Genomic DNA, 24,597 nt, shown 5'->3' with positions numbered 1-24,597 from the left:
CTCATCCAGGTGCATCCTTGCCTAGCAAGAATGAGGGCACTTTTTCCCTTGTGAAATCCTCAATAGCTGCCCCTCATAGGGGTAAAAGACGACTTTCCTAGCCACGATGCCAAGTCGCACATCTCACCGAAAGCACGATCGCCGGCGTGATGTATATGAGTCGGATTTTGAGGACAGTGGTAAGAGAAACGAACGTCGTAGGTCACTTATCAATGCGGAAGGGGGCTTTCTAAGGTGTAGGATGAAGACCTCGTGCATGAAAACCTTGAAATCCTAAAAGTGGGATGAAGATCCCCGCCGAAAAGACATGATCTGGTAGAGACAAGGATATTCGCATATCACCCAGACACCGGGAATGTTGTAGAGGATGGATACGATGATGGAAACCCGACGAATTAGATGAGGGTGGACGAGGATGCAGAAGTGAAGATTCTGCAAGGTATGCAAAGGAGAGAGTTATGGGTTGAAAACTCTGCTGTCGAGGTAGAAAGAGAGAAGTGAGAAAGAAGCAAGTAAGGAAGCAATTGAAGCAAAGACCTTGTTAATTTGTACCAACGTCCACGGGTTGCAGAAACCTCGAGGTAGTGGACCGGACCGTCTAGTTAATTGCGGGCCCCACCCTTGGCACCAGATCCACACCTTTTGCTCAGCCTCACGTTGCTTTTCTCTTTTTCTCTCAAACTTCCCCCTCAGCCTGGTCATTCCAATGGATGCGTTCAGGGCACGTGGACTGTGACGAATCCTCAAAAGGCCGTCAATTTGGGGCCATTGGTTTGCGAAGCGTGGAGAGCTTCAACCACTAGCTCCTCATTCGAGCTCCAGAGTGCAACAGAGCTGGATGGTACTGAAAAACCTACGACGTGCATGGATCAACTGTGAGGAAATTATCAAACACATTGAGACCCGGCACACCACGATCCGACGACAGTCTGAAATCAGCAACCTGAGTTCTCACGAAACGATGTTCGTTTCACGAGATTTCAAAGAACCCCCCTGAGGCGGCGTCTGCAGCTTACTTTGTTCCAAACATAGGCAAAGGAGACCCACTGAGAGCAATCATTGCCCACCTAGGAGCTGGTGACCAGATCATTGGCATTGAGTTTCAATTGGTCGGTAAGCTTTCTGAGCGTCTTTTCGCGACCTCGAGCGATTTACACTAGCAAGATCACTATGAGCTCGCACACAGTGATTATTGCGGTGTGTGTATCTCTTGGTAGCCCGGAGCTGAACCAAAATGAGCGGAGAATCCGTGGCCTTGGTTTTGCCACTCAAGAATGCCCATCGCAGCCAACTCATATCCGCCTGGAATGGAGGTTATAGGAGTTGCAGGCGAGTTCAATGTGAGTGCAATTGGAGGGAAATGAAATTTTCGTTCAATGTCTGTCTAACCCAATTACCAGGCTCAAATCATCACAACCTTCGGCATTATTACGGCCAACCAGCTTTCCGTGCCTATCAGCCCATCGGAATTGTCAGGATTGTCAGGAATCGAAATCGACCTCAATTTTCATACCCAGTGGCTTGGTCGCTATCCACCACTTGAATGGCCACTGAGGCAGTACTATCGTGAAAAGCGCCGGAATGGCACTGGCCAAGTTTATCCCCTTGTCACTAATCCCTTCCCACGCGTGTTAGAACCTCCAGTCCATTTTCTCGATCTGCCAGGAGGAAACTTTCTCGGGTGCAGGCCTACGGTGCTTTCGATGCTATCAGCCTTATGAGCGATTTTTCAAGGGATTCGTCTTTCATTTAAGTGATGGATCGATGGAGGGAGTCAACACAAGGGCTACCCACCAGGATATCTTGATGTCTCCAACCCACTATGTTGAATTCGCAGTCGAACAAAATGAGACAATCACCGACATGGTTCTAGATTGTGCCCATGAGACAATCATTAACAGTGACAAGGCGAAACTCAGTGGATTACAAGTAAGTCTCCGCTATTATCGCTGTACCGAAGCTTCGATGCTGGTATCTCCGATCATTGGTTCATTACAAGGCTAAACAGAAAACTACCACTTAGATGCACGGAAACGGATGACCGTGCTCGTCAGGAGCCACGCTTCCCAGGCTATAGTGCATCAACAGAATATGGGCCAGTGCATTGGAGGCTGCGGCAGTGGCACGTGTCGGGCTGGCTTTTTAGAAAGGCTAATGCCCTGATGCTGCACTCGACGTGTCAAGATCAAATTGATATTTACTGCACAGCGTGACGAATAACCCCAACCAAGAAAGGTCCAACCATGCCGACTTATCAAAGCCTGAATTCTACAGACTAGCAAGTGGATGACCACATTGCCGATTCCAGTTTTGGGATAATCCCGCACGCGTTAATCACTACCTAATTGAGTCCACATGGGTTGATCCCGGTTTGAGTGCTGTGTCCAACCTACTTGGACGTCCACAGGTACAATATATACGCAAAACTGAATTCCGAGCGACACATAATATTGGGATTAACTTTAGTTGTCTATATCAACGACCTCATTTTTCTCATCGTATGCTCAAGCATGCTTAATGGTCCAACCCTGAAGATCCCGTGTTCTGATGCACGCCAAGGGCGCTAGCCCTTTGTCTCGCGCCCATGGCCGCTTAAGCCCCGCAAAATGGCCCCCGATTCCGCAGATTCTGCAGTTATCCCTTGTAAACCAGCTTGTTTGCCTGGAGAGATCGGCATCAGAACTGGGAAAACTCACCGCCCGGGTGCGTTGAGCCTCATGTTAGAAATCCCTCGGGCAAATTGTTATTATTGTACGGAGTAGCTAACTCTCTAACTCTATCTTGATGGGCTTATACATAAGCTAGCCAGTCCTGGATGTATCTTGGCTGAAACTCCGTTCCCGTCATCGCATCCTTCCAGGCCTTCTGGCAATGCTCGCATGACTGTCCACCATGTCGAATAGGGGCTCACTCGACCGCGACACGGAATTATTACCGATTCCCTACCACCACCAAAGTGCAGATTTGCTGATCCAAAGTACATCAAAATGCGAGTCTGAAAGATACTCGGAGAGAGACACAGAAAGACTCTCCGTATACAATTCCAAGCCCAAAAATAGTTGGCTCTTTCAAAGCGGAGACCGGTTTCAAGGCTGGAGATTTACTATTTTTCTGGCTTTTGTCGCCAGCTTGATCGTCTTCTTTTTCAACCTCGGCTTTATGCTCTATACTATCTCTCATCATCATCAGGATGATACGAAGGGGATCTTGTACCAGGGTGATTGCAATAAAGTGCGGCATTTGGACATTGGCTTCCATTTGTTGATCAACATCTTGAGCACGACCCTTCTGTCTGCTAGCAATTTTGGAATGGTACTTAAGAAACTTCCCCAAATATTCCTTTCAATAAACTAACAGCGATATCAGCAATGCCTCGCTGCACCGACAAGACGAAACATCGACCGAGCTCACCAGAAAGGGAAATGGCTCGACATTGGAGTGCCCAGTATCCGCAACCTTTTCCGCGTATCTAAAGGACGATCGCTCTTATGGATATGTCTAGCATCCTCCTCTCTCCCTTTCCATCTCATGTACGACATTCCCTCGTCTAATTAAACATCAACACCCCCCGCTAACCAAAGTAAAAAGGTACAATTCAACAATCTTCTCGACAACCTCTGTCACAGCCTACCATATCTTCCTGGGACATGGAGATCTAGGCAGAATACCTTCACCAGTCCTCGAAGTACCAGTTCAAGACACGGACAAATGGTCGTCCTTCAACGGACTCTTGTCGTCCGCCAAAACCGGAACTCTGCAGCATCTCGACCCAAAAGAATGCGTCGAGAATTATGCGCAAACATTCCAGACAACCTACGGCAATCTCCTTCTTGTCACCGAGCAAGTGCCAACAAATACTTCGTACGTTTACCTGACGATGCAGGGTGTATTCAATCCTGAGCGATACCGGCAAATCGGGCACCCGCAGGCAGATCCGTATGAGTGGCTTTGTCCAAATGCTTTGGGCTATGACTGCGAAGTGTATTTGCCGTCTATTCAGTCTCAAATCAAGAAGAACAACTGGACCGTGGCCAGTCATAGTTCGTCGGGTGGTGGGTGGAAGGTTGATTACTGTCTCGCCGAGAAGGTGAGACAGTTCTGTAAATTGCAGTACTCTTTCCCATTGACCATGGTCGTTATCACATTCAATCTGGTCAAGTCCGCCATATTGTGTTATATGTGGTTTGGTATGAGAGAAGCTCCCATCCTGACCATCGGTGATGCCATTACCTCCTTCCTGCGTCGCCCCGACCCATATACGAAGGGGGGGTGTCTCCTTCTCCACCGAGAAGTGGAATCCATGCTTTGGTACTTACCAACATCGATCAAAAAGTATCCACTGCATAAACCGAGAAGGTATTTAAAGAAGCGAAGACGTTGGGGTAGTGCCGTTTCCACCAGACGATGGGTATTCCTCATATCCTTGTAAGTGGTCCATCTACACAACCGTTCCTGTCACATCTGAGACTCTCAACTAATATCTCTGTAGCTGGTTCATAGCCATCCTTGTTTGTATCATCCTTCTCGTATACGGCATCTCCCAAATAAATGCCGGCTCACCCGTCTGGCGAGCAACCCTAGGCGAAGCAAACGCAAGCACCCTAATTAAAGGCGGGAACTGGCCCAGCACTCTAATACCAATCGTGATAATTGCCAACATACCCCAACTCATCTTCTCCTTCCTCTACTTTGCCTTCAACAGCCTCCTAACCGCAATGAATATCGCCGCAGAATGGAGCCGCTTCGCCGTCAACCGAAAAGGTCTCCGAGTTTCAGGTAGACCATCACTCTCGCAACGCAGTAACTATTTCCTCTCATTGCCATATCGCTACGCAATCCCACTCATGGGCGTCTCTTCTCTTCTGCACTGGCTTATCTCGCGGAGTATATTTATGGTGGGGATTGATGCGTATGGTCCAAGTATGGAGAGACAGCCGGAGAATGACGTTCTCACATGTGGATACTCGCCTGTTGCGATTGTCAGCTCCATTGTGGTTGGGAGCGTTATGTTTTTCTGCCTTGTCGGACTAAGTTTCAAGCTGTTTGAGTCGGGCATGCCTGTTGTAGGAAGTTGCAGTTTTACCATTGCTGCGGCGTGTCATCCTACTTTTGATCCGAATCGTCAAGGTAATGGGGAGGCCGACGTAGGGATGGAATGGGGAAATGACCACGGAGATATGGCTCTATTACCAGTTCAATGGGGTTCCGTGCCGGTTGTTGGACCGGTGGGCATTGCAGCTTCACGTCCGGGGATGTGGAAGAGCCCAATCGGGAGCAGAAATATCTGTAGAAGGAGGTTACATGTATCAATACGTCCATTTCATGCAATTCGCGACAAAAATAAAGTTGCCTGTTTCCATCTCGATTAGTGGCGCCACAGGGGTCCTCTTACCGGACTCGACATCACGGAAAAAACTCGTCTTTCCCGAATGAACGTCGCGCAGCTTGTAACTACTAGTTGCGCTCACAGTAGCCAAGCAAATCGGCATCCCGAGGATCTTGTTCCGAGTTTCCCTCGCTACTGGGTTGGGATCATGCCAAACTGGGATATGTGTTTCCCTAGAGCCTCAAACAAGAACTTTGATTTCTGTGGTCTAGTGGAACATTGCCATATTTTATTCCATCAGATCATTACCCAGGGCCAATAGTGGAGTAATGAGTGCCCCACATAGGGTTCCAAGGTTGATCCCGGTTTAAGCTATCTGTGTCCACGGGCCATCCCAACTGTATATGGTCTAATAGCCTCCGGGGCCATCAAAGAGCTGATTATTATGCTTAAGCACTATCCAATGGCACTTATGGAGAAGGAGATATAACCTAAATTTACAGTATACCTTCCTGAAATCAAATCCGAAGAAAACAAATATAAGAAACTTGTAGGTGCTTCAGAGAAAATTTTGTGAGACCAAATGGTGAGGCTAAATACAAGCGGGATGGTGACACTACCAAGGGTAAGACCATATAGTCTCTGTGAGCTCCCACCTAGCTGGACAAGGCATCATTTCTTTGGACTTTTCAAAGTGGCTGCGCCAGGTCTTCGGGACGCAAAGCTGCAGTTGAGTCCACTCTCGATCTTGCGAGAGCTTCTCTAGTGGGAGAAGGAACATACTCAGCCTCTCATGATCGAAACGCTTGGCCAAAGGCTCATACGGCAACATTTGAAGTTCTAACCGTAGGCGATGCACACCGTGGAAGGTCTCCCCAAACAGATCGAAAAATGCGACATATGTGGTCATCCAATCATTTTCGTCGTCACCGGGACCACAAAAACCAACGGGGAAAGAGATATCCATCGATGTTATGAAAGAGGCACAGCGTAGCGAGAATAGTCTGGACATCAGAAAAGGCGTGTCCAAGGCCCTACTCATCGCAAATACATTCGTCTTATAAAGCACTTCTACTGCTTCTTCGTAACTGCAAAATAATGTAAGGCACTATACGGATATTAGAGGAATAGTGACCCACCCGATTTGGCAGCTCCTAAGCCACTCCACGCCGTTAATTTTCGGGTTTTTCTCGTTCCGATCCGCCTCACTCCTCCAGTCCCGACAAAGATCATAATCAGGTTCCTGGGGGAAACCGTCCGAATGGTAACAGACACTATGCCACCAATCCCAACGGAATCCGCGATATTCTGGCTGCGGCCTAAATGGCGATGGTTCCTTCCATACGTGTCGGATGTGTACTCGCCGATAACCCATAAGCTCAAGGTATATCATCCTCCTTATCTCGGCAGGTAGTCGAAAGAAAAGACTCTGGTCTTGCGAGTTGCGCTTTCGAGAGCCAATCTTGCGTAGGCGCTGTTCTGGTGGCGGGATTGGAAGCTTCCATCGATTAAATATATCGCCATTGATCTCACAGGTGGAATCTGAAATTCCTATTGCATCTGGACACTGTTCCTCCATTTCGCACTTCGGGGGTTGTCCCTTTTTTCGCTTAAACCTTTTCAAAAAAATCTTTGGTGCCATGACGATGTGTTGGTTGGAGGATCGTGGCAGCGGGGTGGGGACTTTATATATACTAGTAGTGTGTGGACAAATGTCAACAGTGCGTGGCAAAGGACTTTTGGCAAATGAATGAGAGCCGCCAAGCCCAAATCAGGTCTGCAACTTCACTCTCGAACCGCCCCTATTAGTCAGGACCTGTTCCAAAGACATCGCAAGATACGTCAAGCCTCCCAGCATACCAGGAAATTTTTCCCTCGCCATCCTGGTGGCGTCTCTCACGGCCACAACATCTAATCACGATGACCCACGAATTCGAGTAGGTACCCCGCCTGCAGAGCTAGATTATACTCATACTAATCATTTTAGATGCCCATATGCTGTCGGCAATGTGATCAAAATACATTTGAAGACACCAGATGGATTGGAGGCAACAGCAGATGCCAATGTCATTAAAGTCTTCGAGCCGTTCACTCTTTCCTCTGTGATGCTTATTCGGATGGCCTGCTCCGCTTTAGGATTGGAAGACGACATGATTTTGAAGCTCTTTGATCGGCGATTTGCGACGCAGCTTCGAGAAGACGAAAAGATTCGGCCCTGGACCCCAGAGACAGAGACTGAGTACCATCAATTCATCCTTGATGGCGGTGCATCAGAGTTCGTTGCTCAGCTCAACGACGGTGAAGCACCTGAAGGCAGTACATGGAGTGCGGCTATGGACGAAACTTATCTTCATGACCATATGTTGGATCTCTACAAGACAGAGGCCCAGGTATACAGCAACCTAAAGGAGATTCAAGGCACCGACATACCAAAACTCCTTGCATCCGCTATTATGCCTATTCCCTGTCCAGCCCAAACGAGCAGCGAATATACCGATATTCCTGGGATCCTTTTGCAATATATCGAAGGCTTCCCGTTGACCGATATTGAGGAATATACACCAAGAGAAAGCTGGCAGGCCATCTGTGAAGACGCCATTCGAATTATCAATCTTATCGATGATCTGGGGATACTTAATGAGGATGTTAAGACAAGGAGCTTTATTGTGCGTGGGCACGCGGGGAATGGATTCAGGGTGACCATGATCGATTTTGCGCTATGCAAATTCCGTCAAGGCTATAAAGATGCCTATGAATGGGATAAATGGAAATCGATACAGGACGAAGAGGGAGCAGTGGGGTATGTCATGCAAAGGCGTTTAAAAGGTGGATTTTCTTACCGTCGATCTGCTCGATACGAAAAGCTAGATGAGGAATTCAGAAAGGGTGAATGAGTTGAGACAGTAGGGAAAGTAGAACTCAATATCATACAGAGGGAATATAGCGTCTGTATGTAACGGTCAACCTGACCTGGAGCCGAAACCTCGACCTTCGCTAGTCATAGATGATGGGTGTTTATTTTGTATGTAGAGCGGAGAGTTTACCCCTAAGTTTGTACCCATCTCGTCTTTCATGCACCGCTATGAAAAAGATCTGTCAGCACATTTACGGATCGGGTAGAAACGATAAGAGGGAATTTACCAATTGAGACGGGTTCGCCTTTGCCCTCCTCCGAGGAGGGTGGTGTAGACTTTCTGGGTCTAGCCCAGATACTCGTACAGGAACGGTACGAACATGTGTTCCCACATGGCAGAATGATGTTCAAGGACAATGCAACAGTGAGTCCCGTTATTCTCCCCATGAGTTGTTGATAGGTTTATGCCCTATACACGAGGATTTCCCAGGGGGAGATTATAACGCTACGTTAGAATCAAGCCCTGGACTCTCTCAATTTACTACACTAGCTCTGATATCTGTCCTGAGCACCTGGAAAAACCAAGAAAGATAGTCAAAAAAAATACATCTAAGGGATGCTAGGATACTATTTGGAGACTTGAACGTGTCTTCAAGCTATGTTACTCATTCCCTGTTCTCTCTATATGTTACAATAACAACAACCACAATCAGCGTATAGAATTGCAGGAAGATTAAACTGTGCTTTAAATAAATTTCATTACTTAAATAAGCCATTAAAGCAAGGACCGATTATAGCCTAGTGACTCGATGGAGAAGCAAAGTATAACAAGAGAAAAAGTAGTGGTCCAAAGGAGAAGTATAGCATGATAAGAAAGATCCGAGATGGAGACTAAGAGAACCCACAGGCGTATATAAGCGACAGGAAATACCGTTGTAGTATCTTCCCTTCAGGCTTGCTTACCGAGTTTCCATATCTATATGGTCGCGGCTTTCATATTGCGAATCGAAGAATGAGCGAACATGTCATTGGTGTTGTGCATGGAAGTATTTCGATCTATATCTGATCTTGCGGGATCAGGCTTTGGGGTGATGACGGACAAATCGACGTCGGGACAGGTGTCGGTATCTCCGTAACCGCTCCTTTGGCTCGATGCAAGATCATGAAGGACACAACAACGGCATCGACGCATTTTCCAACTTTCAAGAACGAAGCTGGTGCAATAGACAATAATTGTAACTAGAGCACCGAGACTGTAGTATAGAATAAATAGGTACTTGTCTTCCATTTTGATTTCAGATTCTGGAGATGGGAGAGAGCTGTGGCATTCAATTCTCTGCCTGTCAACATATGGTCATATGCGCAATTACGATTTATAGACGTAATATAATAATCAACAACCCTCAATCAAATTATCCATGGAATTAGTGTATCAAAAATCGGTAAAGAAAATAAGATATTGTATTGTCAGAGACGCATCCCGGCTTCTCCGGTTCTTGCTCTCTTGTTTGCTCCTGCACCTCTATGGTCTCCAACCTCAGGCATATAGCGGAGGTCGTGTTTAGGGGCAAGTGCGCTAAATGAAATGACCAAGGATAATAAGAGTGCGATTCGTATTAACCGTCCGATATGTAAGTCGAGGTGACGGCGGAAACACCACGAATGTGCGTGGTTTTGCAGGGCAGAATCGTGGGGTTTCCGTCTTAGCACAGCATACAGAGTGACCTCACCCAATACCCGTGGACGGCTTAGCGTGACTTTCCATGCTCCCGTCGGTACGGAGTAGCATGAAGCAATATCCATAGCAACATAAAAGCACACAAGAATAGTTCAAGTGAAAAGGAGAAAGAAACCTGATCCGTGAACCACTTACTGAGATAGTAATCATAAGAAATTGATCAGATATAATCCCCCGAATTTCTTTAGGATAATTACTGTGTAGAACTAGAACGCAAGACAAGAACGTAGAGGCAGAAAATATTTATATAACCGGGCATCTAAAAAGACCACCTGGGGGACTACCAAACAGGACCACTAAAAATACTAAAAATACTAAAAATACTAAAAAGAATAAAAAGACTAAAAAGACACACAAAGAGACTACCAGGAAGACTACGACTGTATAAGCAGCCGACTATTCTTCTAAGGTTGTATGTATTAAGCGCTTAAGTCATACCCACCTTGGAACTGACCAGATCTTCTTCACTTCCTCTTCGTACCTTCCACCCATTCATCCATCCACCTCTTTACGTCACCATCCATCTCTCCACAAGCTAGTACGAAAGCAGGCATGCCTCACAAATACATATAACACGATTTCCTTTGCGTGTCCCACCATACAGAGTTCGATATATAACTCGACCCTGGATACGTCTTTCCCCCCAGAAGGCCTTCAATACTCCAATGATTTTGAATGCCAGATTCGTGCTCGGCGAGAGCAAATTGCGACAGAGGCTGGAGTCCATATCCCTTCTCTTTCACGGCAAGTACCAACCAATAACGACTGCCGACGAAACGAAATCGAAATCGAAGCAAATATGGCTTCGTCTACCGCAGTCAGCGACCGGGCCCCCCCTAAAACAATTCCTACTCGACGGCGAATCCCCGTGCCTCGTACACTCATGCTAAAGCTCGAAGGAATGGCACGGCGCTCTCCTTGCGTCCATTCGTCGTGCTTTTACATCTCCGTGACTTCTTCATCTGAGGTTGTGCCTGCTCGGTAAGTCCTATAATCTACGCCTACCTCCAAGTACACTCTCACTAACATTGGCACTACTAGGAAAACATACAATAATAGGGAGTGAATTCTCATCATACGTACCATGCCCACCCAATGCATAACTCCATATAGCCTTGGTTGTATAACCAATAGTCTGTTCAGAGGCAAACAGGGGCCATCACAGCAGACGAAGAGGAGGCAATTCACGAGAATGTGGAACCAGTAAGTCCATATACTGAGTCTGGATGAGTGACCCTTTTGGTGTGTTCGCCAGGGAGAGGTAGTCTGAACTTGTCGGCTTTCTGCGCCTCCATCATGACCGTTGGAATGTCAGCTATGCATTCATCTCAGACAGCCCAATCTTCGGAGTCCATGGCACTCACCGTTTGTCCAGACCACCGCCAGTCTCCCCATCCCCAGCATCACCCCCGTCTCGCCTCTTCCTGTCTTTCCACCTTACAATTATCTCTCTCATGCTCCAGTATGAGGGATACTGACAGAATATTTCTAGACGGGCAGTCTGACATCATGATCCGTTTATAGAGGAGCAGGGCTCCTTCTTCGAACTGCGGTACGTCCCACTAGGAAACTGAGGAGCTGTGTCCATTAACCTTAAGTGCCCACCAAAGGGGTACACCATAAGATGACACTTCTGGGGGAGCCGACAAGACCCTGTGCTACTGGGCGAAAAGAGCCCAGGTAGCCCTATGGGCGAGGGCTATGAACGAAAAGAAAGCGACTAGAATCCTCCTAACCCATATGATGTCTATGCCGCTCCTTCGCGAGCCAACTCTGCAGAACAACTCGAAAAACAGCTTCCTGATATTCCGAATTTTCAGGACAACGCCATGGTATCCACGGTTAAGCACAGGCTCATGACTGGCGCCCTCAGAGGACGCGCAAGCACCTTCATTTGCGCACAATGAAAGAACCATCGCATGAGCCGGAGCACCGAGGGTGCGGAGGGTGCCGAGAATGCCGCCAGCGAAAGTATCATTGCCATAGAGATTGTCGCTAAAGAGCATCATAAGCTCTTCATCCAGCTCAAAACCTCAGTGAGGAAGTTCCTGGGTAACCTCATCGACCAACGTGAGCTCAAGAGAACAACTGACAAACTAGAGGATAAGAGCAAACAATATAAGAGCGTCCGGATTTCAGAAATGAGCTTGGAGGACGTGGAATAGTGCCTCCATCTTCAATTTGATAGGCATGATATAGAGATAAAGGACGTGCAACCACTCCCCCTCTACCCCTACCTCGGTACGCAATCTAAGATATAGAGTAGAAAGGGCATATAGCTAATTGAATATAGTGACCACACTGGGTCTCACCGAGAAGGCCTTTGGTCAATCTAGAACCACTGAAGCCGGTGCTCGGTGGGTTGTTGACACTATTATTCTTAACGCCTATGCGGAGTTGCGGTTTCCGAAACGCGAAAGAAACTTCGACGAGATGTTGACCTCTGCCTTAACCCAGTGCGAGGGAATGCAAATGTGGTGATTGCAATCAAAGTCAGTCGCCAGCGAGCAATGGTCACTATTGACTTATGGATATGGGATACCATAAACGGCACATCTATCAATTTCCAACACATTGAAGTCTCTGAAAATGAAAATGACGAAGTCACATTATCTGGAGGCCCCTCGTCATCCCTTTTCGTCTCTTTTTCCTACGAGATCCCCAAACAGTACAAGAAACCGACGTGACCATTAACAATAAATGGCTACAGAAGATTGCTAGGTGGGGGTGGGACATGCAATTTCAGAACAGCCGTTGAAGAGTTGGTGGTGTGGCCTGGTCTCTTAGTTTATCAGAAAAGAGCCAAAAAGGCTTAATTTACGAAATGAACTTTTTTAGGTGTAAACTTTGACATATGTACATATGTAGCTTGATCCAATCATACATAATAGTACTAATGCGCTATTCGTACGATAAAAATGGGGTAGTATAAGGACAAATTTGGGTCGTAGTATACCAAATTCGACTGCCACTACTAGCCCTGGAGGGCCTAACGTTTGCGATATCCTTAAAGCTTAGGTTTTGAACAACTGTAGCTATTGTGCTCGATACTAGATAACACGGTCCCCGGCGAGCATAGTCCACACGGTACAAGCCGCTGTGCCGGGCTGGCTATCAAAGTCCACATCTATCTCCTTTTAATATGCTCTTCTCTACCCCAATTACACAACATAGTTGCGGCCCCACGCGGACGGAAATCGGGGTGTATGATAAGCCACGTAAGGCGGACCTGCTTATTTCCATATTTCGAGAAGTACTTTTCGAAAGCATACGTCATCATCCTAGAGTAGGCCCTAATATGTTCAGGATTGGCATCTGGGCGGTCAGGTCTGTAAATCACCATCAGGTCTTCTATAAATGGAAAGGCTTGCCGAAAAGAGAACTAGAGATACTTACCGCCACCTGTAGGCTTGGTCTCAATTGCTACGTCCCACACGCCAATCGAAGTGGGCTTGTGGACGACCCGTTTCCCACTAGCAAATGGGACTGGTGCGGTAACAACGAGTGAGGCGTACTTTTCAGGCTGGTTGAGATACCGTTGAGATACCCTTCATACACCACTCTTGTCCACTTCCATAAACTATCTGGGTATTTTGCGGTAGGGGGAACTTATAAGGGCAGCCGGGACCCGTGGACAATCAGGAAACCCGGCTTCCACAATCCAGGTCATGGAGTCTAAGTCAGCCTTGGTTGCTGGACGCATGATGAGCTGTTCGCCAGCGGGAGGCTCCGCTTTGATGGGTTCTTCAAACATAGTTTCGTGGTGGTTATGAATAAACGCAACGTAATTCGGTGACTGCGTAAGGTAACGACAAACTGGTGAAGGGGCTCGCGAGGTTAGGTGATGGAGAAATCAGTGGTATCAAAAACACCGAAGATCTATCTACTCACTGAATTTCGTGTCTATTTCACTTAAGTCTCATAGGATTTTGAGGCTGAGGTACCTACCAAGGGTAACCTGGGCCCCACCTCGCTGATTACCTTTTCGGGTCCCACTTGGGCACCTCCGATTACCCGTGGACCCTTTTGAGGTTAGTCAGGCCACACAACCTTCCAAGGTTAGAAGTATCTAGTCGCCCACGTAGGCGGGTTGATCCTGGTTCAGATACTCCTGAGGTCCGTACCTACAGTATGTTCTAATAAGCGCAATCTCTCAGTGGAGTACACGTTTCCTGACTTGCAGGTTGGACCCGGGATTGCTATATCAGTAGACCAAATATACTAAGGCAGTAAAAAGCGTAAACTGTATGTTGTACAGAGGATCGATCTTTATTAGACATAGACAAAATAAAAAACTAAACTCCGATAGGGGGAATCGAACCCCCGGCTGCCGTGTGAGAGACGGCGATGTTAGCCACTACACCATATCGGAGGGGACTGCGAATTACCCTCTTAGATTTAGTCTTTACCCCTTAGGTTTAGCGCTCTTTGTCCGCGTACGTTCCCGTGCGTGGTTCTATATAATCCCTCTATAGCCTTCAATTTTTCGTTGTTTTTCGCCCGCCCGCTTTTCCTTTCTCCTCGTCTTCGTCCGTGCTCTACGGGGAGGCATTTCTGCTATTGATCCCGATCACCGAGCTCCTAAGCTTCGCTACCCCCTTTATCCCTCGACATAACTCACCGGCTATTCTGCGATCGTACGAATGTAATCTGCTTTACCCGCCCTCGTCTAGCCCTATCTTCCTTAGCTCCGACCGGTGCGTTTAAGATAAGACAGGAGATAAAAGAAGACTAACCTTCAGACATGGGACTCGCAAAGGTACCAGGCGCATTTGCCAGCCTTTTTAAGATCCCTGTACAGCACGAGTCGACTGCATTAGCGCTGTGCCGCAGCAAAAGGATCTAGCGCTGGGTTCCATATAGGATATGAAATGAGAAAATAGAAAGATTGAGTGCTTTGAATGAACCTTGGTGGGGGTTCCTTAACTGACCAACCTGAAGATATACACGTAACGAGGACATAATTCGATGGGTTTGTTCGATAGCTCAACCAAACTGAAATATCGTCACGATTCATTAGGTTGGTTGAACGATCTGAGCGATCATCTTACGGGGGAATGAATTTTAGGGTAACTGCTTTGAAGTCCCAAGCACTAGGTACGCTGTAGGAGGGAGGAGTAAATGGAGCATCGTCGTCTCCCTGAGAAGTGGCTGATGTTAGAACTTCGACCATAGTGTGTTCAAATCTTTTGTGGTGTAGTCGCCGTGTGTCTCGCATAGAGAACTATCTCTGTGGATTCGGCAGCTAGCCTAGCTGAATGATTTGTGAAGAAAAAGCCTTCTCTGAACAAGGAAAGCCTAAGGTATTCATTCTAAGCCGAACTGCGAGCGTATGTACGATCCATGTCATGAGGAGAAAGGATGATAAAGGGCTATAAACTAATATTGAACATGTACTCACTGTTTACAAGATAATATTGATGAGTAACATTGTTTTTTACATCTCCTCACCCTTGGCAGACCTCTTTTCTTGGTAAGATCCTAGATTTTAGAAATATAATACGAAGGTGTATGGTAGTCTACTCCGATATGTCAAGGTCCCGATAAGTTCATCTTCGACTGCCTAATTGGGACAATAGGCGAGCATCGCCGGGCACCTACCACCATATTCTACCACTAGTACTACAAAATATTGGAATATACCGCTGCTTATCTAGCCCGAGTGGTGCACTACGGTTTCTTCCACCTATCATACCAGAAGCCTTGATATTTTATTCTCAATCAAAATCAAGCTCCTTTAATTACTACATATCCGTGCGAGACAGACGACAGTGTATTTGGATATCTTACATTGTTAGATTAGCCTAAGTGGACATCGCCCCATTTTGAAGCTCACCTCCCCGCGAAGTCGAGGCTTTTAAGGCCCTTTTGTCACCATGCTGATCCGAGGAGTCGGATGAGTGGAAACTTAGGCCAGCTAGATAGTCTCCTCATCTCACAGTACTCCACAATATAATCCCGGGGTGGTCGAAATAGATGTTCTCAAATTAGTACGACTTACCAGATAAGCCCATTTCGATTTTAAGAAACTGGAGCGAGATTGCTCATTTCATTATCATTCGAGATAGAATTAACAATGCCTTTTGTCACCGGTAGACTGTTATGGTAACCATAGACAGCCACAAATTTGTCTCCTGGGGGCTTTGTGGTTTCCATTCCGATATGGGTTATCGAACCAGCCTGTGTATGATTGGTCCTTGTGTCCACCATTTCATAGTAAGTTTTACCGATTTGCGGGGTATGTAATCGTACGTATGATAGGAGTACGAGATGAAATTACCCTTAGAACATAAACAGGGTTGAGTAGTATAAAGATAGATCATTTTACCCACTTCCTCCAATCTATCAACTTTGGTTTCTGACTATTCCTGGGTATTGAATTATATCATAAACGAAAATTGTTCATCATGGTCCACGAAACCACTGACAACGACTATGTATTTCCTCCCGGGACGGTCGCGCTCGAAGGTATTCATTCATAACGCCTCGTACTACTACCCCGAAATAAACCATAAAAGCCCTAACGTATATTATCTATCAGATCTTCAGGCTCGCGATGAGACAGTGCGAACAATTTTGTTGCCACGTCCCAGTCGAGATCCTAACGACCCATTGGTACGTCACCTGGCAAAATCAAGGTGTTTCTTCTAACAAAAGAAGAACTGGGCTCTTTGGCGCAAATATCTCAACTTCGGTCTTGTTTGTTATTACACCTTTTCGGTGTTTTCGTTGTAAGTTGAAACTGTCTCTTTTCTTACACTGACCAGACCGAATCCTAATGGACCTAACGCCAGCCTTACTGTCGCTATACCCACTTGGGGACCAATGAATGAGGAACTAGGCTTTACTTATCACGAGCTTAACATTAGCTATGCTCTCGGCAGTGGGGGTATAGCTATCGGTGCTGTTTTACTGACCCCATTTGCTCTCAAATTTGGCAGACGCCAGATATACATTACCAGTTTACTTCTCCAGGTCGGAGTCTGTATCTGGGAAGCTGAGCTTCAGACAGTGCCGGAGTTATACCTTGTCACTTTCCTGAGTTGCTTCCTAGGAAGCCTTGCAGAGATCATGATTCAAATGACTATTGCCGATGTCTTTTTCATCCACCAACGAGGGGCGATGAACAGTATCTTTATTTTTTGTCAGCAGATTGGTACCGCAGTGGCTCCTGTTGCCGCCGGCTATATCACCACTTGGCTTGGTTGGCGAGCGGTATGGTGGGCTATGACCATTTCCTTGGCAACTGGTCTCCTTGCCTTTGTATTCCTATACGAAGAATCCAAGTACGCCTTCACCCTTCTAATGGTTGTTATATACCCTAACAAGTAATTCGCCGTTTAGATGCTTCAGCGCTCTGACCGAGGGAGTTGAGTTAGAGATAAACAAGGAAAATGGAGCAAGTGGGCGTCCTCATGAGAACCATGAAACTAAAAAGAACCCGGAGATCGAAAGCAACCAGCAACCTTCAGAAATGACAACCCTTGATAAGCTACCGCCTCTATACGACCTTGATATTGATGAATCTATCCCATCCACGACCTACAAACAGCGCCTTTTGCAATTTACAGTTAGTCACGGACCTATCTCACAACTCCTCCTACATACCTACCAACCTCTCCATGTCATGCTTTATATTCCAGGCATATTATACATGGCGATCGTCTATGGTATATCATGGGCCGTCATGACGATCATTGGGACAAATATGGCCACTTTCATGCCAGCCCCACCATATAATTTCAGTGCATCCGGTGTCGGCCTTATGACGCTGCCTGTCTTCGTTGGAACAGCCATCGGAATGGCGATTGTCGGACCTAGTTCGGATAGACTGATTCTATACCTCGCAAAACGAAAGAATGGCATCTACGAACCTGAAATGCGCCTCTGGCTATTAGTTGCTTTTATCCCGTTAGTTCCTACCGGTCTCATGGTGGCAGGCTGTGGGTTTCAATATAGTCTTCCATGGCCTATCATAGCTGTGGGGTTCGGTACCGCTTCTTTGGGAATCACACCAGCAATTACTGTATCACTGACCTATGTCACTGATGCTTATACTGAGGCAAGTGGGTTCAAGTCTTCTTTGAATTTAGCTGACTTTAGACAGATCCTGGGCGATGCCATGGTGGGTATTACATTCGTTCGCAATATCCCCTCAATGGTAATACCTTTCTTCCTGCTGCCGTGGATAAGCCGCATGGGGCTTTTGAATGTTTATATCGTGGTATCCGTCATTTCGACCGTGATATTCATGATTACAATTATCTTTATCTACTATGGAAAAAGGATCCGTACGGCCACTGCTACTCGGTATCGGTGGTTTGCCTCTCGCCAGTTCAACGACCGGATTTAATATTGCAGCTGTGGGAGAGTGACATTTGTTGTTTATAATGAATGATTGGAGTCCACCGGCTCTTAACGAGCCACCATCCATTTAGTTAGGTGAGGCAAATAATCACTTTGTTAGGTTTCCCAACCAACTTCCACTTTAACCTCGGCTCTAAACTCAAATAACTGGACAACCTGTATATATTCTATATAACAAATCAATGTGTTCAGTACTGAATTATATGAAGAGCAGCAACTTATTTCGCTACCGACTGGTCACCCCACTCAAAACGCGTCAATTAACTTAGACTCATCTACTCTAACCGCCCACCATGCCACCAATTCGATCTTAAATGACGAAAACGCTTGAGGGTGGAGGAAGAGAGAAAAGAGAGGAGAGAGAGAAGGGAGAGAAAGGAGGAGAAAGGAGGAGAGCAAAACTACCTAGGTATCCGCCCTAACGCTCTCTCAGAATTCAGGGTCAATGCGCTTACAGAGCTCCATATGGAAGAAAGATGATATACTGAGTCAATTTATTCGCTCGCGGACCTATATATTTATGGGTAAGTTAGCCATTGGGGCACAAGGGTATGTTCAACATTTAGGGCAATTCTACGATACGGAAATCCAGGTTGATTCGTTTCAAGTCCTGTTGACCGTGTTAGATGAAAATTTCATTTTGCGCTTGCATTTTCGAAGTAATTTGAAATGACCATTATCAACCACTTCGGATGCCTTGGTATATTGGACTCAACATTCTCGCAGCTATGGATATCGCTTAAATAAAGTATCTGCTAGTCCGTACAATATTGCTCCGGCGGCAAAAGTACCAGCGAAGACAGAAAATGCAACAACATATTGAGGCCCATCTTTCGCTGGAAATAAAGCGCTACCGTACAGTTGAGCGAGTGCTCCAAATCCATTCATCATGGCTAACATTATTGCTCTCACGTCTTGATTGACTGACGCCAGTCCAGTAGTTGCAAAGGACAGAGCAAGAGCATTTCCAGTCCATACCGTAGTATTTGTGACACAAAGAAAGACATACCTTACTGTGTAATGTTGAATAGCTGCTGTCAATGCGAAAAATACCATGCCCACTGTCAGATTCACCACCAGAATGGTACCCCTCAATTGAGGCCTGCGATCGGCAATGTAACAGACGGGTAATGCGACAACGGGTGCAACAAGATAAAGCGGAGCCGTCATGTACTGAGCATTTGTTGAAGAATACCCCATACCTTCAACCAGTGTAGGGTAAAAGTATGACAAAGATAATGCACCAAGAATAGACATATACCCAGGAACAAGAAGCCAAGTTCTCCAGTTGGATAGTGCTTTTAGCAAGCAAATGAATATAGAAGTTCTTGTGGTTGGCGTCTCGGAATTGGCGTGCATCTCTGCTACCCCGTCTTGAACCATTCGTTTCTGTGCAAGATCACGCTCTGCCTGGTTCAGTCCTAGACTGTTATATGGGTAGTCAAGTAAGGTCCAGTGCGAAAGAACGCTTATTCCGACGGTGGTAACGCCTTCAACGATGAATAGCCATCTCCATCCCTGAATACCATGAACACCGTCCAACGTTGAGGTTATAGACCCCGAAACGACGCTCCCAAAGGCGCCAGATAAAATACCGGCGGAAAGGAAAATTATAAATCGCTTCGACCTACATTCTTGGGATTAGTTTGAACAGAAACTTCGAAACACCACATTTTCGGCCTTACTGCTCACACTTTCGATACCACGTCGATATCAGGAAAATAACTGCTGGCTTTATAATTTTGAAATCAGCAGAGTTCGTAAGGCGACAGGGATGTGGGCGTTTATGCCGAGTACGCACACTAAATCCGGCTTCGAAAATGCCAAGAAGAAATCGTAAAACAATCAGTTGGATGCTGTTAGATACAACCCCCCAGTAAGGCTGCTACCGTACCCCAGGCAAAGGTGATGATTGGAATAAAGTATGACGGCCGGGTTTTAGTTAAAATCATGCTGCAAAATCAAGGGTTCATTAGCAATTGATTCATATGCCTTGAGTTGCCATAAAACGCAGGTGCGCACTTAGATGGAACTGCCGCGGCGGTATAGCCAATCACCCAGACAACCACAGCTATGTAGTATTCGTTCGAATTCAGTTCCAAGTCTTCTTCCATACCGGCTATCTTCGCAAAGCCGATATTGGAACGATCCTAAGATGTTTAGACTTTAGACTTCCCCAGTATCGGGCGGGATTTATGACCCACCATATATGATAGAAGATAGAGGATGAACATCGAGGGCATCAGAAATAGGTCAATTTTGCGTATCAGTCGCTTCTCTGCTTCCGGGTCGATTTCACCGAGTCCAATGTTATGTTCATGGTGAGAAGCCTCAGCTTTGCAAGAATCTGTAGGTTGAGACATTGGTTTACTGCACCCACTCAAAGTAGAATGAGGAAAATCTAAGGTTGGAGGTAGGCGTCTCGGGGAAATTTATATGCTAAGATCCTTGTCGGACCAGCGGAGGTAATCTTGGAATGTGGTCTGCCATGTGCGAATGGATTCCGATTGCGGAGAAGATCTGGGGTGAAGTAAATGGGGAAGCGGACATTGCTTAGATCCTAGTACCCGGTGCTTGAGGATCAAGTACTTACCGGGCTGTGCTAAAGAATTGCTGAAGGCGCTAGAAATAGTTTCCTTGGCATCTCTATTGGTACAAAGGGTTTTGGTAATATTGGCTTATCAAGATTAAGACTGCCCTCGAAAACCGCTATGAAGTTCGAGGATGACACGAGAATGATGTGAGTTAGCCCTCGTCGTTGGATAAGTTGAGATGAGACTTTTTACGCAGGAGGAAAGTTGCACAAAGATCAATCTTAGACCCTCAAGAAAGACGTGTCTCATCGCCCCTCCCGTTACCGCCCCTTAGTAGGTGAGGCCCATCTTGCTTTGATATGCAATTCAGCCTGTAAAGCCCTCACGACCTACCACCAAAAGTTCATTACCAATGCAAACTGACATTTACGTCCTGCTTTTCGGAAGGCGGGAGTGGCCCCCCGAGCTTCTGGACCGGTAAAAGCCTGGGTTGGACGGCGTGATTCGTAGTCGGATTTTTCGGGGAGGTTCCGGTATGAGCACGGATATGCTCATACAGCCTTATAAAGCAGTAGCATTAGTGAATTCCAAGAACAAGTCAAACACCACAAACCAGTACCATATCCCCGATGTCGGCTGCAGAGTTATGGCAATTCTACTGGTACGGCTCGAGCTTTCGGCTCATATATGTGATATTGCAAAAGGGTAGTAAAAGAAGTGTTGAACCCTCTCTGTCACCTGACCCTGTCTCATGTAGTCTAGTAGTATTCTTTCTTCCATGTTCATACTCTACAACTATCATCACTCTCGTACAGCACACATTGTAAAGCCTTTTCCATGATCTTATTTACATCGTAGATCTTCACAAGAAGTGGTTCACAGCACGCTTACAACGACTCGCAACCGCTACCACTCAACCGCAGCTAAGGTCAAAATAATATCAATCATATTCAAAATTTCGACATGTACACTGCAAGTAATATCACAGCGGGACACAAAATAACGAGCCCAGCACGGTACAAAATAGATAGAGTGTTTAATCGCTGAACCCTCACTGGGGGCAGCTCTGAGAAAACGTATCGATCATCGTCTGTCAAAAGCTGCTCGAAAAACCCCCCCAATCTGATGTTCATGATCATGGAGGTAGATCTCAAGGATCCAGTGACGTCTATGGCCATCGGCTCCCAGGCTGTTCATGGGTTTATCGTTTCCTTTAGTGATGTAAAGGTTTATCTGATCCTTGGGGATTCTCTCGTGTGGGAAATTGCCAATCAAATGGCCGGCAAGATTGGCACCAAATTCCCAGCCTCTTCTGGTCGCCTCTCTGACGGCGACTGTATAGAGCTGCTCGCCCGAGATGTGTATATTTTCGAGGAAATAGTCTCGGACTGTATTCCAGATCGGCTCAAGATCATCTCGGAGCTTTATCTTTAGTGGGTCACTTCCTAGAACGAAGGTTCGTGCGAAGTCCGCTTCATAGGATTCAAAGACAGGTCCCAGGTCGACGATCAATATGTCGTCCTCTTGAATAATTCGGTCGGGTGGATTATCGGCATACGGCAGAAGAGTGTTGGGCCCGCTTCTAACAATTCGCTTGTGCCAATATTTCTTGATTCCAAATTCCCTTTCACCGAAATCGTACACTTCACGGCTCAGGACTTTCTCGCTGATACCAGCTCGAACGATGTGTCGTTCAATATGTCGGAAGAGGGTCTCCGCTTTTGCTTGGGCGTCTCTGAGATTTGCAACTGGAGTATCATCATGGATAATAGGCATATTAACCGGAGCTAAGTGTGCGATAGGCTGAGGGAATGAGAAAAATGGAAATAGGAACGGTATATAAAAGCTCTGCACGTCCTGAGATCAATAGTTGACTATGTTATACCCTGGGGTCAATATTGGTAGGCAAAGAATATCCCATTTGGGGCTAGAAGCATGAGGCCCCACCCAGGCGCATTATTAACGTGGTAGGCTTTGTGATGATTATCACAGGGCGATTAAAGTATAACAACTCCACATATTGATTCAACTAAAAGATTAAGTCGGCAAGTGACCAAAATTGATAACAGCTATTAGACAGATCAATCAATGGATGGACCGGCCAATCCCACCAATTCTAATAAGTGCGGCCCGGATCTGATACCACATCTAGCGTCTAAGCGATGGCCTATCCACACTGTGAAGGTCGACTGGGCACTGTCATGGAGACCCACTGAGGGAGTCTGTACCTGATAGGTGGCTAAGATAGGGAAGCAGATTTTGGGTTATGATACACATGTAACTTACATTAGGTCACGAATTAAGTTTACCGGCCCCATCTCCGTGTACACAAAGCGTCCAAAGAGGGGTACCTAGGTACCTAACAACTCCAAACTCTATTTCAGAAGTTAATGGAGGCCGCTTCCGAGGTTCCAAGGTTACTATGTTGGTTCCCAAAACACTAAAGTTTTGGAGCTATAAAGGACAACCCCAGGCGGAGAGACTCCGTAGCGGTCAATCCCCGCGCGTTGCGAATGCATTGCTGAGCAATCTGACGGTCGGACGGGCAAAAGTTACTAGTTTCTATTATATCATAGTTATTAGTCCCTATGTAAGTTGTCTACTCTCCCTTGAAGAGGTTTCAGCGATTGACGATTGCAACGAAAGCAGTAGCCACCTCGGCAGCAAAAACGAACTGCCATCATGTCGAAAGCGTCTGGGCTCTGTGATTCCAAGTTCTACGGCCTCAGGAAAATTCTCGAGGATAACGTCAATTCAGGGAAGGAACTCGGAGCATCGCTCTATGTCAATGTTGGAGGCAAACCTGTCGTCGACATGCATGCTGGTTTTATGGATGAGCTCAAAACACAGCCGTGGACTGAGCACACCAAGACAGCTGTCTTCTCCACCTCCAAGTGCATCACCAACCTAGCCGCTCTAATTTTGGTCAGTCGTGGGCTTCTCGACCTTGATGCTAAGGTATCCAAATACTGGCCCGAATTTGCTGCCAACGGCAAAGAGGATATAGAGGTCCGCCATTTTCTGAGTCATTCCTCAGGTTTGTCCGGCTGGGATGAACCTATGACAATGGAGAAAATTTATGACCTGGAAAGTTCGGCGAAGCTTCTAGCAGAGCAGGCTCCGTGGTGGGAACCTGGTTCAGCTTCTGGATACCACGCGATTACACAAGGGACGCTGATTGGCAAGCTCGTAAAGGAAGTCACCGGAAAATCGCTGAAAGACTTCATCGAGGACGAGCTTGCCCAACCTCTCGGAGCCGATTATTCCCTTGGAGTCAAAGAAAGTGACTGGCACCTTGTGGCCCCAGTCGTCCCGTTACCCAGTCTGCCTTTCGCTTCCAACCCGGACCCTGACAGCGTGCTGGGCAAGACACTTAAGTCTCTACCACTCAAAGCCGAATATTTTAACGAACCCCCGTTAAGGAGAGCCGCTCTTGGTGCCTCTAACGGCTATGGAAATGCACGGTCTGTTGGCAAAATCATGTCTATTGTATCGCTCGATGGGCAGGTTGCAGGAAGGAGTTTCTCTCCCAAAAAACTCTCGACCGCGTCTTTCAGGTAGAGGTTGATTCTATTGATCTTCTTGAAGGACGACGCTACAAGTGGGGCCCAGGTTTCGCTTTGCCAGTTGAGGGCGACTCCAAAATCCCTATTCCCCAGGGTAACATCTGTTTCTGGGGTGGTTGGGGGGGGTTCTATAGCGATTATGGATGCCGATCGTAAGACGACTATCTGCTATGTCATGAACAAGATGGGAGAGGAGGATGGATGCTTAGGTA

General features: G+C 46.6%; 10 protein-coding genes across 10 annotated transcripts; 7 read left to right on the top strand and 3 right to left on the bottom strand.

Moving 5' to 3' along the window:
• Nucleotides 1-1,274: 1,274 nt before the first annotated feature.
• Nucleotides 1,275-2,041, top strand: N7519_003355 (uncharacterized protein; the record flags this gene model as incomplete). Its single annotated transcript, XM_057290133.1, has 4 exons — nt 1,275-1,340; nt 1,401-1,595; nt 1,636-1,929; nt 2,024-2,041. The coding sequence occupies 4 exons, from the start codon at nt 1,275-1,277 to the stop codon at nt 2,039-2,041; spliced, it is 573 nt and encodes a 190-aa protein (XP_057151335.1).
• A 506-nt stretch (nt 2,042-2,547) lies between these two features.
• Nucleotides 2,548-5,473, top strand: N7519_003354 (uncharacterized protein; the record flags this gene model as incomplete). The annotated part of the gene is made up of 6 exons (XM_057290132.1): nt 2,548-2,703; nt 3,190-3,312; nt 3,367-3,530; nt 3,589-4,425; nt 4,490-5,225; nt 5,471-5,473. 6 exons carry the CDS (start codon nt 2,548-2,550, stop codon nt 5,471-5,473), a joined length of 2,019 nt encoding a protein of 672 aa, XP_057151334.1.
• Nucleotides 5,474-7,246: 1,773 nt separating this feature from the next.
• Nucleotides 7,247-8,220, top strand: N7519_003353 (uncharacterized protein; the record flags this gene model as incomplete). The annotated part of the gene is made up of 2 exons (XM_057290131.1): nt 7,247-7,263; nt 7,314-8,220. The coding sequence occupies 2 exons, from the start codon at nt 7,247-7,249 to the stop codon at nt 8,218-8,220; spliced, it is 924 nt and encodes a 307-aa protein (XP_057151333.1).
• A 2,497-nt stretch (nt 8,221-10,717) lies between these two features.
• On the top strand, nt 10,718-11,778 carry N7519_003352 (uncharacterized protein; the record flags this gene model as incomplete). The annotated part of the gene is made up of 4 exons (XM_057290130.1): nt 10,718-10,899; nt 11,064-11,121; nt 11,443-11,470; nt 11,543-11,778. 4 exons carry the CDS (start codon nt 10,718-10,720, stop codon nt 11,776-11,778), a joined length of 504 nt encoding a protein of 167 aa, XP_057151332.1.
• A 59-nt stretch (nt 11,779-11,837) lies between these two features.
• On the top strand, nt 11,838-12,399 carry N7519_003351 (uncharacterized protein; the record flags this gene model as incomplete). Its single annotated transcript, XM_057290129.1, has 2 exons — nt 11,838-11,988; nt 12,212-12,399. 2 exons carry the CDS (start codon nt 11,838-11,840, stop codon nt 12,397-12,399), a joined length of 339 nt encoding a protein of 112 aa, XP_057151331.1.
• Nucleotides 12,400-13,194: 795 nt separating this feature from the next.
• N7519_003350 (acyl-CoA N-acyltransferase) lies at nt 13,195-13,672 on the bottom strand (the record flags this gene model as incomplete). Its single annotated transcript, XM_057290128.1, is given in 4 exon segments — nt 13,195-13,247; nt 13,315-13,441; nt 13,455-13,498; nt 13,528-13,672. The coding sequence occupies 4 exon segments, from the start codon at nt 13,670-13,672 to the stop codon at nt 13,195-13,197; spliced, it is 369 nt and encodes a 122-aa protein (XP_057151330.1).
• Nucleotides 13,673-16,353: 2,681 nt separating this feature from the next.
• Nucleotides 16,354-18,271, top strand: N7519_003349 (major facilitator superfamily domain-containing protein; the record flags this gene model as incomplete). Its single annotated transcript, XM_057290127.1, is given in 4 exon segments — nt 16,354-16,533; nt 16,576-16,649; nt 16,686-17,246; nt 17,263-18,271. The coding sequence occupies 4 exon segments, from the start codon at nt 16,354-16,356 to the stop codon at nt 18,269-18,271; spliced, it is 1,824 nt and encodes a 607-aa protein (XP_057151329.1).
• Nucleotides 18,272-19,011: 740 nt separating this feature from the next.
• N7519_003348 (Major facilitator superfamily domain general substrate transporter) lies at nt 19,012-20,015 on the bottom strand (the record flags this gene model as incomplete). The annotated part of the gene is made up of 2 exons (XM_057290126.1): nt 19,012-19,912; nt 19,978-20,015. Coding segments are annotated over 2 exons (939 nt in total), but the record flags the coding sequence as incomplete, so codon positions are not given.
• A 1,887-nt stretch (nt 20,016-21,902) lies between these two features.
• On the bottom strand, nt 21,903-22,595 carry N7519_003347 (M24 family metallopeptidase; the record flags this gene model as incomplete). Its single annotated transcript, XM_057290125.1, has 1 exon — nt 21,903-22,595. The coding sequence occupies one exon, from the start codon at nt 22,593-22,595 to the stop codon at nt 21,903-21,905; it is 693 nt and encodes a 230-aa protein (XP_057151327.1).
• A 906-nt stretch (nt 22,596-23,501) lies between these two features.
• N7519_003346 (serine hydrolase domain-containing protein) lies at nt 23,502-24,380 on the top strand (the record flags this gene model as incomplete). Its single annotated transcript, XM_057290124.1, has 1 exon — nt 23,502-24,380. The coding sequence occupies one exon, from the start codon at nt 23,502-23,504 to the stop codon at nt 24,378-24,380; it is 879 nt and encodes a 292-aa protein (XP_057151326.1).
• Nucleotides 24,381-24,597: the final 217 nt, after the last annotated feature.

This window comes from Penicillium mononematosum (genome assembly GCF_028829835.1).
Source record: "Penicillium mononematosum strain IBT 11891 chromosome Unknown utg000002l:1.0-8112719.0:1.0-8118358.0, whole genome shotgun sequence".
NCBI lineage: Eukaryota > Fungi > Ascomycota > Eurotiomycetes > Eurotiales > Aspergillaceae > Penicillium > Penicillium mononematosum.
This window is presented reverse-complemented; position numbering and strand designations above follow the sequence as displayed.